The 15,699-nt window shown below is 36.1% G+C and overlaps 2 protein-coding genes across 8 annotated transcripts in view; one reads left to right on the top strand and one right to left on the bottom strand.

Annotated features, from left to right (window-relative positions):
• Window positions 1-5,303, top strand: part of DYRK4 (dual specificity tyrosine phosphorylation regulated kinase 4) — a 64,547-nt gene extending 59,244 nt beyond the window's left edge. Inside the window, exon 17 of the mRNA XM_072799293.1 lies at window positions 5,172-5,303. The gene's annotated coding sequence lies outside the window, so the exon portion shown is untranslated. The remainder of the gene's footprint in view (window positions 1-5,171) is intronic.
• Window positions 1-15,699, bottom strand: part of AKAP3 (A-kinase anchoring protein 3) — a 62,390-nt gene that overhangs the window by 35,496 nt on the left and 11,195 nt on the right. For 4 of the 7 annotated variants that reach the window (XM_072799284.1, XM_072799288.1, XM_072799283.1 and 1 more), the window contains one exon: window positions 7,399-9,750. In XM_072799284.1, the coding sequence (XP_072655385.1) occupies window positions 7,399-9,750 (2,352 nt within the window). Of the gene's footprint in view, window positions 1-6,930; window positions 7,008-7,398; window positions 9,751-15,699 lie in introns of all 7 variants that reach the window. The other 3 variants (XR_012017802.1, XR_012017801.1, XM_072799287.1) reach the window with 2 other exon arrangements.

Here is a 15,699-nt window from a genome sequence, read left to right as displayed (position 1 = left end):
GCTTCAGGCTTGCCACACATGCAGAGGTTACAGAGGCACCCCAAGGAACATGGGGAGAGAGACAACAAATTTGTACAGTCCCTTGGCTTTGCCACAGTTTTTTGATACTTCCTAAAAAGGAGCTTATGCATGTGTCTAAATATATGACTTTTGCAACTGTTATCTAGGAATACCTCCACATCTCCTGGTCCGGAAGTCATCAGGGATCACAATTGTGATGTACCTTAAAAGTTGCTGCCTGAGGATCTGGCCTACAATTAACCTGAAACTCGGCACTGAGATCCCTCCCTTACAGTGACAGGATTTGGCACACCAAATAGGTCAATAACTGGGACTTATTAAGAACAAATCAAGCTACAAATCAAAACCACAATGAGGCACCACCTCACACTGGTCAGAATGGCTAAAATGAACAACTCAGGAAACAGTGGATGTTGGTGAGGATGCAGAGAAAGGGGAATCCTCTTGTACAGTTGGTTGGAATGCAAACTAGTGCAGCCACTGTAGAAAACAGTATGGAGGTTCCTCAAAAAAGTTAAAAATAGAACTACCCTATGACCCAGCAATTGTACTACCAGGGATAGAAACATAGTGATTTGAAGGGGCATATACACCCCAATGTTTATAGCAGCAATGTCCATAGTAGCCAAAATGTGGAAAGAGCCCAGATGTCCATTGACAGATGATGGGTAAAGAAGATATTATATATACATATCATATGTATATATATGAAAAATATAAAATATATAATATATATTCATCAAAAAGAATGAAATTTTGCCATTTGTAACGTGTGGATGGAACTAGAGAGTATTATGCTAAGTGAAATAAGACAGAGAAAGACAAATACCATATGATTTCACTCATATGTGGAATTTAAGAAACAAAACAGATGAACATAGAGGAAGAGAAGGAAAAATAAAATAAGATAAAAACAGAGTGAGGAAAACAGCCATAAGAGACTCTTAACTATAGGAAACAAACTGAGGGTTGCTGGAAGGGAGGTGGGTGGGAAGATGGGATAATTGGGTGATGGGCATTAAGGAGGGCACTTGAAGTAATGAGCACTGGGTGTTATATGCAACTGATGAATCACTAAATTCTACCTCGGAAACTAACAATATAGTATATGTTAATTAAATTGAATTTAAATTAACAATTTTTTTAAACAAGAAAATCACTAAGGTCCAAGAAATAACCAAAAGCTAGGGCAATTTGAATAATAAATTTCATTTCCTATATAAGGCCACTCATGCGAGACTGGAAAAGATCCATTTCACCTAATACTTAAAACAAACACAGAGAAGTCACACAAAATGAGAAGACAGAGGAATATGTTCCAAATGAAAGAATAAGACAAAATCTCAGAAAGAGATCTTAGTAAAATAGAGATAAAGAGTTCAAAGTAGTGGTCATAAAGATGCACACCAAATTCAGAAGAATGGATAAACACAGTGAAAACTTCAACAAAGAGATGGAAAATATAAGAAAGTATCAGACAAAAGTTATGGAGCTGAAGAATTCAATAGTTAAACGGAAAAATACACTAGAGTTGTTCAACAGAAGATCAAATGAAGTAGAATGATTAGTAACTCTGAGGACAGCACTGGAAAGGACCCAATCAGAGCAGCAAAAAGAAAAATGAATTTTAAAAAGCAAGGATATCTTAAGAGACTTTTGGAAAACATCAAGCAGGATAACATCTTCATTATAGGGGTCCCAGAAGAAGGAGAAGTGAGAGAAAACAGTAGAAAACTTATTTGAAGAAGTAATGGCTAAAAACTTCACTAACTTGGGGAAGGAAAGGCACCTAGCTCCAGGAAGCAAGGAAAGTTCCACATAAAATGAAACCAAAGAAATAATTTTATTTATAACTAAAATGTCAATAGTTCAAGAGAGAAGGGGTGCCTGGATGGGCTCAGTTGCTTAAGTATCTGCCTTCAGCTTGGGTCATGATCCCAGGGTCCTAGGTTCGAGCTCCATGTCGGGCTCCCTGCTCAGCAGGGAGTCTGCTTCTCCCTCTCCTCTGCTCTTCCCCTTACTCATTCTCTTTCTCTCAAATAAATAAATAAATAAATAATCTTTAAAAAAAAAACAAAAGTTAAAGAGAGAATATTGAAACAATAAGAAAAAAATTTTTCTCTTAGAAGAGAAAATAGAAGAGAGCCCCCATAAGACTAACAGTAGATTTTTCAGCAAAATCTTTGCAGGCCAAAAGGGAATGGTATGATATATTCAAAGTGCTGGAGGAAAATGAAATCTTCCAATTGAGAAGAGTCTACCTTGCAAGGTTATCAATCAAAATCGAAGGAAAGATAGTTTCCCAGAAAAGCAAAAACTAAAATAGTTCATTACACTAAACTAGCCTTATAAGAAATTTTAAAGGAAATTCTTTAAGCTAAAAACAAAAGGCACTAGGGGAAAGGAGAGAAAATGAGTGGGAAATATCAGAGAGGATGACAGAACATGAGAGACTCCTAACTCTGGGAAACGAACCAGGGGTAGTCGAAGGGGAGGTGGGTGAGGGGATGGGGTGACTGGGTGACAGGCACTGAGGGGGGCACTTGATGGGATGAGCACTGGGTGTTATGCTATATATGTTGGTAAATCGAACTCCAATAAAAAAATACAAAAAAAAAAAGAAATATGACAGTAAAAATCTCGCTGAAAAGTGCAAATGTAAGTAAAAGTGGTGGATTAACCACAAATAAAGTTAATATAAAGGTTAAAAGATAAAAGTAGCAAAATTACCTATCACTGTAATAGTTAAGGGACATACAAAATAAAAAGATGCAAAATAGGACATCAAAAACAAATAGAATATGGTGGGGAGTAAAAATATAGAATCTTAAAAATGTGCTCAAATTTGCTATCAACTCAAAATAGGCTTTTGTATAAATAGGATGTTATATGTAAACCTCATGGCAACAATAATGCAAAAATCTATAGCAGATACGTAAGGTAATGTGAAAGAAATCTAAACATAACACTAAAGAAAATCACTAAACCCATGAGAGAAGGAAGCAAGAGAAGAAAGGAACAGAGAGGATCTACAAAAATAGAAAATAATCAACAAAATGGTTAAGAAAAACAAGACTCATCTCTTTGTTGTTTGTAAGAGATTTACTTCATCTAAGGACACACACGGAGAGCTCAAATAAAATCAGAAATGAAAGAGGAGAAGTTACAGTTGATACCACAGATACACAAAGAATCACAAGAGACTACTATGAAAAATCACATGCCAACAAATTGGACAACCTAGAAGAAATGTATAAATTCCTAGAAACATACAGTCTTTCAAAACTGAGTCATTAAGAAACTCTAAATAGGCCAATTACTAGCAAGGAGATTAAGTTAATAATTAAAAGCCAGGCAGCCCGGTGGCTCAGAGGTTTAGCACCGCCTTAGGCCCAGGGTGTGGTCCTGGACTCCCAGGATGGAGTCCCACATCTGGCTCCCTGCATGGAGCCTGCTTCTCCCTCTGCCTGTGTCTCTGCCTCTCTCCCTCTCTCTCTCTCTCTCTTTCTCTCTCTCTCTGTGTCTCTCATAAATAAATAAAATCTTTTTTAAAAAAATAAAAATAAATAAAAACCTCCCCCAAAACATGTCTAGTGCCAGAAGGCTTCACTGGTGAACTCTACCAGACATTTAAGGAAGATTTATTACCTATCTTTCTCAAATTCTTCCAAAAAATTGAAGAGGAGAGAACACGTCCAAACTCAACTTAACATAGCCAGCATTATCCTGATAACATAGCCAGACAAGGACATCAGAAAAAACTAAAATCACAAGCCAATATCCCGAATAAACACAGATGCAAAATCCTCAACAAAATATTAGCAAACCAAATTCAACAATATAATAAAAGAATCATATACCGTGCTCAAGTGGGATTTATTCCTAGGATGCTAGGATCGCTCAACATTTGCAAATCAATCAATATGATATACCACAGTAGCAAATTTAAGGTTAAGAGTTATATGATCATCTCAATAGATGCAGAAAAAAGCCTGTGACAAAATTTAATATCCATTTATGACAAAAACACTCAACAAAGTGGGTATAGGAGGAACCTACTCCAATATAATGAAAGCTATCTATGACAAAACCACAGCTAATACCATACTCAGTGCTGAACAGCTGAAAGCTTTTCCTGTAAGATCAGGAACAAGATAAGGAAGCCTACTCTTACACTTTTATTCAACATATTATTGGAAGTCCTAACCACAGAAATTAGGCAAGAAAAAAAAATGAAGGGCACCCTAATCAGAAAGGAGGAAGAAGTAAAATTGTCTCTAATTACAGATGATATGGTATGTGTATATATATATAAAACCCTAATGACTCCACCAAAAAACTGTTAGAATTAATATATGAGTTTAGTAAAATTACAGGAAAGAAATCTATAAACAGAAATCCGTTTTGTTTTTATACAATAATAACAAATTATTTTTAAAAAGGGAAGTTAAAACAATCCCATTTACAATTGTATCAAGAATAAAATATCTAGAAATAAATTTAACCAAGAAAGTGAAAGAACTGTGAAATGAAAATTACAAGACACTGATAAAAGAAATTGAAGATAACACAAATAAATGTAAATGTAAATAAATAAAATGCTCATGCATTGGAAGAACTAACATTGTCAAAATGTCCATACTACCCAAAACAATCTACAGATTCAGTGCAATTCATATCAAAATCCCAGTGGCATTTTTCACAGAACTAGAACACATAATTCTAAAATTTGTATGGAACCACAAATAGCCAAAGCAGTCTTGAGAAAGAAAAAACAAAGCTGTTTGTATCATGCTCCCTGATTTTAAACTGTACTACAAAAGTATACTTATCAAAAAAAGTATGATATTGCCACTAAAAACAGACACAAACATCAATGGAACAGAATACATTGATCAGAAATAAACCCACACATACATAGCATACATAGGTAATTAATTTGCAAAAAGAAGCTTGGAATGTGCAATAGGGAAATGACAGTTTTATTCAATATATGGTGCTGAAGAAACTGCATAGCAATATGCAAAAGTATGAACTTAGACCACTATCTTACACTATATAAAAAATTAACTCAAAATGGATTAAATATTTTTGAGTCTGGCTCCAAAGACAAGGGAAACCAAAGTAAAAATTGTTTTTTTTATTTATAGGACTACATCAAACAAAAAATCCTCTGCAAAGCAATGGAAACTGTCAACAAAATGAAAAGGCAGCCTATGAATGAGAGAAGATATTTACAGATTACACATCTGATAAGAGGTTAATATCCAAAATATATGAAGAATTCATACAACAAAAAACCAAGCAACTCAATTAAAAGATAAGTCAGAGAAAGACAAATGTTACATGATTTCACTTATATGTGGAATCTAAAAATACAAAACAAATGAATAAATAACAAACAAAAAGACTCTTAAACACAGAGAACAAACTGGGGGTTGCCAGAAGGAAGGAGGCTGGAAGATGGGCAAAATTGGTCAAAGAGAATAAAAGGTACAAAGTTCTAGTTATAAAGTCATGGAGATGAAAAGTTCAGCATAGAGAGTATGGTCAATAACATTGTAATAACCTCATATGGTGAAAGGTGCTGACTACACTTATTATGGTGAGCACTGAGAATTGTAAAATTACTACCTTGTACACCCAAAACTAATACATTATATGTTGACTATGTTCGATAATAAATTTTTAAAATACTCTAACAAAAAATGGACAGAAGATCTGAATAGACAGTTTTTGAAAGAAGACAGATTGTCAACAGGGACATGAAAAGATGTTGGGAAGATGTTCAATATTACTAATTATCAGGAAAAGGCAAATCAAAACCACAATAAAATATCACCTTACACTTGTCAGAATGACTATTATAAAAAAGGCAAGAAATAACAAGTGTTGGAGAAGACGTCCTTTAATGGATAAACGGATAAAGAAAGTATGGGCTGTGTGTGAGTGTGTGTGTAATGGAATACTACTCAGCCATAAAAAGGAGAAAATTTTGACAACTTGAAGGTGGACAAGTTATGCTAAGTGAAATGAGTCAGACAGAGAAAGACAAATACTGTATGATTTCATCTATATGTGGACTCTTAAAAACAAAACAAAACAAACTCAAATACAGAGAACAGGTGGTTACCAGAGGGAAACTGGGTTAGGGGTGGGTGAAATGGGTCAAAGAGCTGAATTGTGGGGTGAGGGATGGTAACTATACCTATGGTGATGATCACTTTGTAGTATGTACAGATATCAAATTATAATGTACACCTGAAACTCATATACTTGTTTCATTATGTTTTTTCTCGATTGTGCTTTGCAGATACTCCGTTTTTTACAAAGTGAAACCCTGCACCAAGCAAATCTATTGGTGCCATTTTTCTGACAGCATTTGTTCACTCTGTATGTCATATTTTGGTAATTCTAGAAATATTTCAAACATTTCCATCCTTATTATATTTGTTGTAGTGATCTTGACTAGTGATATACTTGCTAATAGCTCAAATGATGGTTAGCATTTCTAGCAAAAAAGCATTTTTAATTTTTTTAATCTTTTGCATCTTTTATTTTTTTTTATTTTTTATTTTTTGCATCTTTTATTTTTTAAATTTAAATTCAGTTTGCCAACATATAGTATAGCACCCAGTACTCATCACAATAAAGCATTTTTTAAATTTAAGTATGCCCTTTTCTTTGAAATAATGCTATTGCACACTTAGTAGACTATAGTACAGTATACTGGGAAACCAAAAAAATTAATTTGACTTTGCTTTATTGCAGCGATCTAGACCACAATGCCTTTGAGGTCTGCCTGTAAAGTTATATGCCACTTTTACCAGACACATGCACAATTCTCTTCAGTAAGCAGTTCCAAGGCCTACACTGGGAAGAGCAAGGAGTTAGAAGGCACACACTTACCGTTTTCAGTAATATCAGTGATAGGTTGATTTCTCATCTGCCTTATTCTTTAGTCTTACTTCTCAGTTGATTCAGAACTTAGAGTAAGGGGAAGAGGGATGTTATTATTGAATCTCTCGAATCCCCAACACTTCCTAGACAACCAGCTGAGAGAGTAATGACGAGTTTGAAAGGGTATAAACCTAGATCCTTTACCCTAACCTCCTGCCTCCTCAATACATTCCCAGGATGCCTCCCGGCAGGTGATATATATATATATATATATATCCCTTTTCTTTTTTGATATGCCTTTTATTGGGCAAAATCCAATTTTACTTTATCCATTATCTCTGCCAAGGTGCATCTTCAAATTCTCCCTTCCCCAGCCTACACTTGTAGCTATCTTCCCATTCAGAAAGAAAACAGAACTTAAAACCCTACTTAACCATTAACAAATCTTTCCAAATTCCTCTGACTCTACTTCCTTACCTTCTCCTGGATTCCTTCATCATCACCAGCAAAGTACAAAATAGGGACATTTAGTTCAGATGCAGCTACCCACTGGAGTACTGCTTGCAGTTGCTTGTTCTGAACTGTATCACTTAGGCTATGATTGCTGACGATCACTTTGGGTGCTGTACATCCTTCAGGGGGCTGTCCTGATATACCTCTCAGTTCATTATGGATAGCTTGATAGGCATTCTGCAGGAGCGTTTCTGCTGTCCCTGTGCCCTTGACTGGTAAACACTCATATAAACTATCTGGGAAGGCTGAAGCTGGCCTGCTCGCATCTCCAGACTTATCATCTCCTAGCTCTGCCAAGGGAGAGTCACAGGACTTGGCAATAATGAGACATAACTTCATCACTGAGTCCATTAGATGTTCTACCATTTGCCCATTCATGTGGCCATCTAGCTGGTTAGCAACCATCTTGGTCAGCCCAGCAAAGGTACCACCAGTCTCATCGCCTTCACTTAATTTGATGGGAGAAGGGGTTATAGGTCTTTCACACTGGTGGCTATATTCTTCCTTAATTGGCTGTTCTGGTACCTTGGGTTCAGAGCTACGGTCACTCTTGAAAATGGTCTCACTAAGTAAATTCCGGATAAAATTAAAGAAAACACTCATTAGATCCTTCTTTTCTGCTTCTTCTTGGTCACCTCCCATTTGAGGAGATTTAAGGCTGGACTCATCAGAAACTACAGGGGACTTGTTGGCAGGCAAGTTGGTGCTGCCAGCAGCTTCAAGGAAACTCTGTGCATCCATGCTTCCTCCCTGGGCCAGGTGGTATTGAATCAGAAGTAAGGCAGATACGATCAGATCCTTGGCCCAGGAGTCTGAATCACATATAAAATTCTCAGGTTTCTCTCGGTGATGCATAGGGGGACTGAGGTTGCAAGTATCCAGAGGATATCCCAGAGGGATGTCTGGTACAGGCTTGTACTGTTTGTTGGGAGCTGCAAATGTTGCCCTTTGGAAACCTGGAGATTTTCCTTCTTTTTGTTGATTTGTATGCCAAAAGGTCAATCCCTCCTTGATAATGTGTTCACCCAGAGTTTCAGCACAACTCTTCTCTTTCTCTGGTTTGGATGCAGGAGAGTACATTTTTTCCTTCAATTTACCTTCAGATTTCATGCTTGCAAAGTTTGTATTTTGGTTTTTAGGGTCACACATCCCTTTCATGGAGACAAGGGAGTAGCTCTCAGACTTGTCCTTGGTTTTCCTCAGATTTTCAGGAGGTTTCTTTGCAAACATTACAGTGTATAGCTTACCCAGCATAGCATCCATGATATCTGTAGCCTTCTGGCTTCCATGAGAGAACAGACTTCTTTTTACAGCTGAGACAAAGTCTGAATCAGTCATGAGGGTCCCTGTGACGTTGTGGAGATTCTTCATGAAGGAGTCAATGAGATCTGAGACAACTTCTTTTGCGTGCTTCAGCAGTACCTTCTTTAGCAGAATGGTGGCAATTGTTGTGTCCTTCACTTGGATCCTCAGTGTCTTCATGATGGAAACCATCATGTCAGATACCACACTGTTAGCATAGGTCATGATCCCTTGACTAACAGAAGCTGTAAAGTCATCAGGCCTTTCCTGCCCTCTGAATACCTTTCTCTCCCCAGGTAAGGACCTTCCACCCTCTTTGGCATCACCCGCATTACGAGATTCAAACACCTCCTTATAGAAGAAAGACTTCTTAGAAGGAGGCTTGTCATCTGGACCCTTGCTTTTCTTGGTGCTCTCCTTGATCTTCAGAGTGGTCTTATATTTCAAATTTGGAGGACTTTGTAATAATCCTGAGGCTCTGTCACCAGAGCCTGGAGCCTTTTCTGAGGTAGTATTCTTGGAACATGCAGAGACAGTCTCATTCACCAGCTCTGATGCCACCTTACTCAGGCTTTTGTTGGGTGTGGGTTCATCTCCCATGTACAATGACTGATGGATACATCTGTTTTCAGAGCCATCTATCCTCTCGTTGATTTCCTTGCGGGCCATGGCTATGACTAGATTTGTGAGGCGGTTAGCATAGAAGGAAACTTCATCTACTGAACTTCCATTACCAAGTTGGACACTGGGACCCTGGACAGGGTTCTCTCTGTGACTCATCTCAAAATGCAATCTTCCTGGACTGCCCTTGGTGGTGGAATTGTAATAATTCACAGAGAAACCCTTGCGGGGATCTCCTAAGTTGCTCATTTCCCCATTAAATGAGGATTCTCCAGGCTTGAATCTAACATCTTGAAACCCTGCTGTACTTTTTTCCAGGTCTCTGCGGAGCCAGCTGAGCACTCTGATAGGATCAGTTGAAGCTTCCTTAAAAATAGACAAGCATTCATCCGACTATAACAAAGTAAAGATATGGGACATTCAGGACAAACTCAAAGACTAGTTACAAAAATGGTCACCTCTCTCCAGCCTTAACTGCTGTATCATTACAATAAAAGTAACCAACATGTATTGAGTACTTAGTGTGTATCAGGCACTATTCCAAGTATTATAAGACTATTATCTCACTTATTAGTATTCTCTTTTTTTAGTATTTTTAAAATGATTTTATTTATTAGAGTGAGAGAGAGAAGGTACATGAGAGAGGGGGAGGGGTAAAGAGAGAAGGAGAAGCAGAATCCCCGCTGAGCAGGGCTTCATCCCAGGACCCTGAGATCATGACCTGAGCCAAGGCAGACATTTAACCTACTGAGCCACTCAGGCATCCCCTCACTTAACATTATTCTTGCAGTAAACTTAAATGTTGGCTCTCTTATTATATGCATTTTACAGAGGAGGGAACTGAAGAAAGGAAAAATCAAGTTAGTTACTTATCTGAAGTTATACAGATAATCACCGATGGAGCAAGAGTTCCAATGCATGTAGTCTGACTCTAGAGCCCATGCTCTCAGACACTACAGTATACTGCTTTTAACAACATACATCCTTAAGATCTGATATTTACAGCTATGTAGCAGAATTAGCATTTAAACTGAATCAAAATTTTCTTATATTTGTATTACTTGCTATTTTCTAGGGCTTACCTGTTTTTATTTAGGTCTCTTAGTACAACTATAGTTTTCAAAAAATTAGAGAATTCAAGGACAATTGTGCATAATTAATCACTTTGCTGGGCTATACAAGCACAGTCTTGATATGTTAAATGGTTTCCAATGAACTATTTGATATCACTTAACTGAACAATCTAATTTATAATTAATGAGTTAATATCTGGACAATTATTAGTTTTGAATGAATATAGATTCTTTAATGGACACTAGCTGTGATAAGCACATGTACATATTTATATATTTCCCCATTGCAATTTATAATTTTCATCTGAACATAGACCAGAATAAGAAGTGAAAATGTCCTATTTACTATCAAATGTAAAGGAGCACTGTGATTATTAGAGTAATGTCTATCTAGGAATGACTACAAGTATTGCCAATTTTTAAAGAATAATTTGGTATTTTAACTACCAAGTGTCACATAAGTTACTAGTTACTATTTCTTAAATACCTGTGTTTGCCAGGCACTGTGCTGAGTGCTTTACACACATTATTTCACTTCCTCCTCATATACAGACTGCAGGAGAGGTATTGTTTTGGTTTCATAGGTGAGCAAACTGTAGCTTAGGTTACATAAATTGGCTAGTATCTCATAGCCTCCACATGATGGAGTTTAGTATTCAAATCCAGTTCTGACTCTAGAATTGGTTCTCCACACCTGCAGTACACTGCTATGTTTTGATGACTTGGAAAGCAGAGAAAAGCAGTTTCGCCAGTCTGCTATGGGGCTGGTTTAACCTGTCTGTGGGCCATGGTGTTTGGGGCAAAGTCCTTTTAAATGGTTCTCCTAATTTGAATAATAGCTACTTTAGGGAAATTTCATACTTCAGTGGAAAACTATGCATAAGCTATAGCACAGCCTTCCACATTTTCTGATTCTGATTCTCTTGAAGCTATGTTACAATCTTGTAGATAATGGATAGCAATTGCAGTATAATTCTTGTTTATACATGTTAATTCTGACCAGAGAAGGTTCCACTGTGTTTTGCCTCCATTTGCACATTCACTTCAATATTCCTGACCTATAATATGTGGTTTTTTTCTTTAATTCTCCTTTGAATCCCACCAGTTCCTTGTTAATCATTAAAATCTTTACCATGTTATTTTAATTAATTAGTTAGTTAATTAAAAGTTATTTAAAAGCAGGCTCCACATCCAGCATGGAGCCCAACACGAGTCTTGAGCTAATGACCATGAGGTCAAGATCTGAGATCAAGAGTCTGACACTTAAAGGACTGAGGCACCCAGTCTGAGCCCCACCATGAGTTTATTTTTATACATGTATGAAAGTCATTATTTCATCCTTCTCTAAAAATGATCTTTTAACAGTTTTTGAAGTCTTTGCCAAGATGTCCAATAGATTCACCTAACAGAGGTAAATGTCATCCTGAGGGAAGTGCATGCATTCTTTTTCTTTGACCTCAGAAGTGAATCTAAGGTGGCAATAGAACTTTGCAGATATTATGTTTTTTTTCTAGTTTTAATTTTCCTCTGTATTAATTTTGCATTGGCTTTTCATTTTTGTTCCTTTAGGGCTAATAGTCATTGGTGGCAGTGATCTCTTTAATGGACTAATTGTTTATAGAGATCTATTCTCTGTTGGGTAAAACAATGGAAAGTTTGTTTTGCTAGTATTTTTTGCCCATCTCAACCTCAAAGTAATTAAGAATTTTGTGCCCACTTGGAAGAAGAGCTCTTTGATTTCTGGACAGGGGAGTCTTGTGTTTCTGTGATTACTTTTGATGCATGCTGAAAGTTTATTATTTTTTATTGAGATTTAATTGACATAAAATTGTATTAGTTTCAAATGGGCAATATAGTGATTCAATATTTGTGTATATTGCAAAATTATCACAATAAGTCTAGTTAACATCCTTCACCACCCATAGTTCAAAATTAATTTTCTTGTGATAAGAATGCTTAAGATCTACTTTCTTTGCAACATCCGATATACAATACAGTATAATTAACTGTGGTCAGTATGCTGTACATTAAATCCCCAGGACTTATTTATTTTATAGCTGCAAGTTTATACCTTTTGACTCTCTTCACCCATTTTGCTCACTCTCACACCACCCATCTGTTCTCTGTATCTGTGAGTTTTATTTTTTAAGTTTCCACACGTAAGTGGGATCATATGGTATTTGTCTTTCTCTGTCTGACTTATTTCACTTAGCTTAACACCCTCTAGATCCATCTATGCTATTGCAAATGGCAAGACTTCCTTCTATTTATGGCTGGATAATATTCTATTGTGTATATACACATTTTTTTTATTCATTCATCCATGGATGGACACTTATGTTGCTTTTATGTCTTGGCTATTGTGAATAATGCTGCAATAAACATAGGGTATAGATATCTCTTTGAAATAGTGATTTTGTTTCCTTCAGATATACACTTGAAGTGGACTTCCTGGATCATATGGTAATTATTATTAGTTTTAATAATTTCATCATGTAGTTGCAATTAGTATTAAATGAGATAATATGCACAAAAATTTGTACTCTTAGAGTGTGTATATAAGATAATACTGCTCAAACATTTCAAATTAAGGTTAAATTTCAGAAGAGGTAAGAGAAGAGTAAGAAAAGTCAATAAGCTTGATTTTTAGAGTAATGCAGTGAAACACACTTAACCATCTGTCAGAGTATTAGGAATAAAACTTGACTTCCCATGCATGGGAGAGTGGTGCTCTGGAGAAGAGAAATGCTGGAAGACAGTATGGCTAGGGATGTGTACTGTGATTCATTCCTATCAGACCAGGTGGGAGTTGTGGGGAAACTACTTTCTGAATTCCTGTGATGAATTTTTTAAAAAATTGTTTTTCTGAACCAAAGATCAGTAACAAATGGGAAATTCTATATGGACATAATTTAGCCTTCAGAAGAAGTTTTAGGAAAGAAAGCTGCCTATAAGCATGTCTGAGAAAGAGACAGAGAAAAGGTGGTCAGGTCAGAGCAGAGACTGCATTCAAGAAATGGAAAATCAGGTTCAAATATACAAACTATCCACCAGGAGGACCAACCTGATGGTCCTCTACTGAAGAAGTGATTTAGGGATTTAGGGGAGGTAATGTGTAACACAAACCACCTGCATAATTCAATATATATATATAGTATCTGTATACAATACACTCTATTAGATATTGTGGGACATATAAAGATAAAAGAAATATGATCTTTGCCTTCTAGAAACATAAAGTCTACTGTAGAGATGAAATATGAACACAGATATTACTAAATACTATGTGATTGGTGCTATAAAATAATAAAAAGATGTTTAATGTTACAAAAGGGACATATAGCTTTGGGTGGATAACTAGAAAAAGCAGTGGCATTTGAGATGGAGTTCTAAACATTTGATAGATATAACAAAGTGGGCATTTCTGGCAGCAAGATGACACAAGCAAAATATATTATTTGGGATAATGCTAGTTTTAAGTCAGATAACCCCTGAAGTACTAGTGGTATAAGGAAACAGGAGTATTTCTCAATCACTTTGTTTAGAGAGGACATTCAATAAGAAGCTTTCTTTGCAGTAACTCAGGGACCTAGGCTCTGCTTTTGCATGGTTTTACTCTCCCCTAGGGCCTCAAAACCTATTCTTCAAGTGTATAAGGAACAATCAAGATCACTGAGAACTGAATGGGAGACTTTTGTGGTTCAGACATGGAAGTATCAAAAACTTCTACTAATATTCCATTCATCCTTGTTTTTTGAAAGTTTGATTATAATGTGTCTCAGCATGGTTATCTTTGAGTTCGTCTTTGTTGGAGTTTGTTGAACTTCTTGGATATTTATATTCATGTCTCTCATCGGATTTGCAAAGCTTTAAGCCATTATTTCTTCAAATATTCTCTCTGCCCTTTCTCTTTCTCTTCTCCTACTGAGGTTCCCACAATGTATGTTTGCTTGATGGTGTCCCGCAGGCCCCTTTGGTTCTGTGTTCACTTTTCCTCAATCTCTTCTCTTTGTTCCTTAGAGTTGATAATTTCCATGGTTCTATTTTCAAGTTTGCTGATTCCTTCCTCTGCCTGCTCAAATCTGCCTCCAAATCCCTTCAGTGAAATTTTCATTTCAGTTATTATACTTTTCATCTACAGAATTTCTTTTAGGTTACTCTAGGTTTTCTACCTCTTTATTGATATATCTATTTTGTTCATACACTTTTTTTTTACTTTCTCCATATTTATTTCTTTGAACATCTTTAAGACAATCGTTCATTTTGCTTTTTAATATGTTTTTTCTTTATTTATTTGAGAGAGAGAGAGAGTGCAAGAGAAAGCATTAATGGGGGAGGAGGGGCAGAGGGAGAGGGAGAAGCCAGAAGCCTGACACAGAGCTCAATTTCATAACCTGGGTCCATGACCTGAGCTGAAGGCAGACACTTAACTGACTAAGCCACCCAGAAATCCCAAGACAGTTGTTTTGTAGTCTATGTCTAGTGGATCTGCCATCATCAGGTCTTTTTCAGACACAATTTCTGTTGGCCTACTTTTTCCTTTGAGTGAGTCACACTTTTCCTGTTCCTTTGTGATTGTTGTTGAAAACTGGACATTTGAATCTAATGGCTGAAAGTTTAGAATTGAGGCTATAAGCTATCAGTATTTGTCATTCAGAAAAACATTAAATGTAAACAATAATATCTTCCTACTTCCATATGATACCAAATTAGATTATAAAGTCCCTTAAATAAAGGATCTTTTTCTGACTGGTAAAGTACGCTTAAAGAACCTAATCCAGAAAAATTTTAGGAGCTTAAGGTCACATAAGTTAGGATAACCTTTGGCAAACAAGGTAAGTTTAATAATTTTGATTTAATAAAAACAGCTAGCTGTCCTTTATGATTTATCAGTATGAAGTATAATGTGAGTATGCACTTTTTACTTTGATATGCTCTTCATAAACTTATACAGGTTATACAAATCCAGCAAGCTAATATTACTTCTACTTTATGTTTAAGATCATGAAAAATATATATTTGTGTTTATTCAACTTGGGTATTATTCTAAAAAATTTTATTTCAAGTTATTATATTTTATAGTATTGTTGGCTTGATGGTAAATTTTCAGCATCTTTATGTAACTTAAAACACTGCTATTTAATGGATATTCATTGGATATTTTGATAATTTCTAAGTAAGGTAGAATATTGAAACACTGATGATTAAAAATAGGTTATATGCTTTTGATTCTTACGGGTTTTTTTTTGCTTATTATTTTTTTATTGTG

Source organism: Canis lupus, chromosome 25 (genome assembly GCF_048164855.1).
Source record: "Canis lupus baileyi chromosome 25, mCanLup2.hap1, whole genome shotgun sequence".
In the NCBI taxonomy this organism is placed as follows: domain Eukaryota; kingdom Metazoa; phylum Chordata; class Mammalia; order Carnivora; family Canidae; genus Canis; species Canis lupus.
This window is presented reverse-complemented; position numbering and strand designations above follow the sequence as displayed.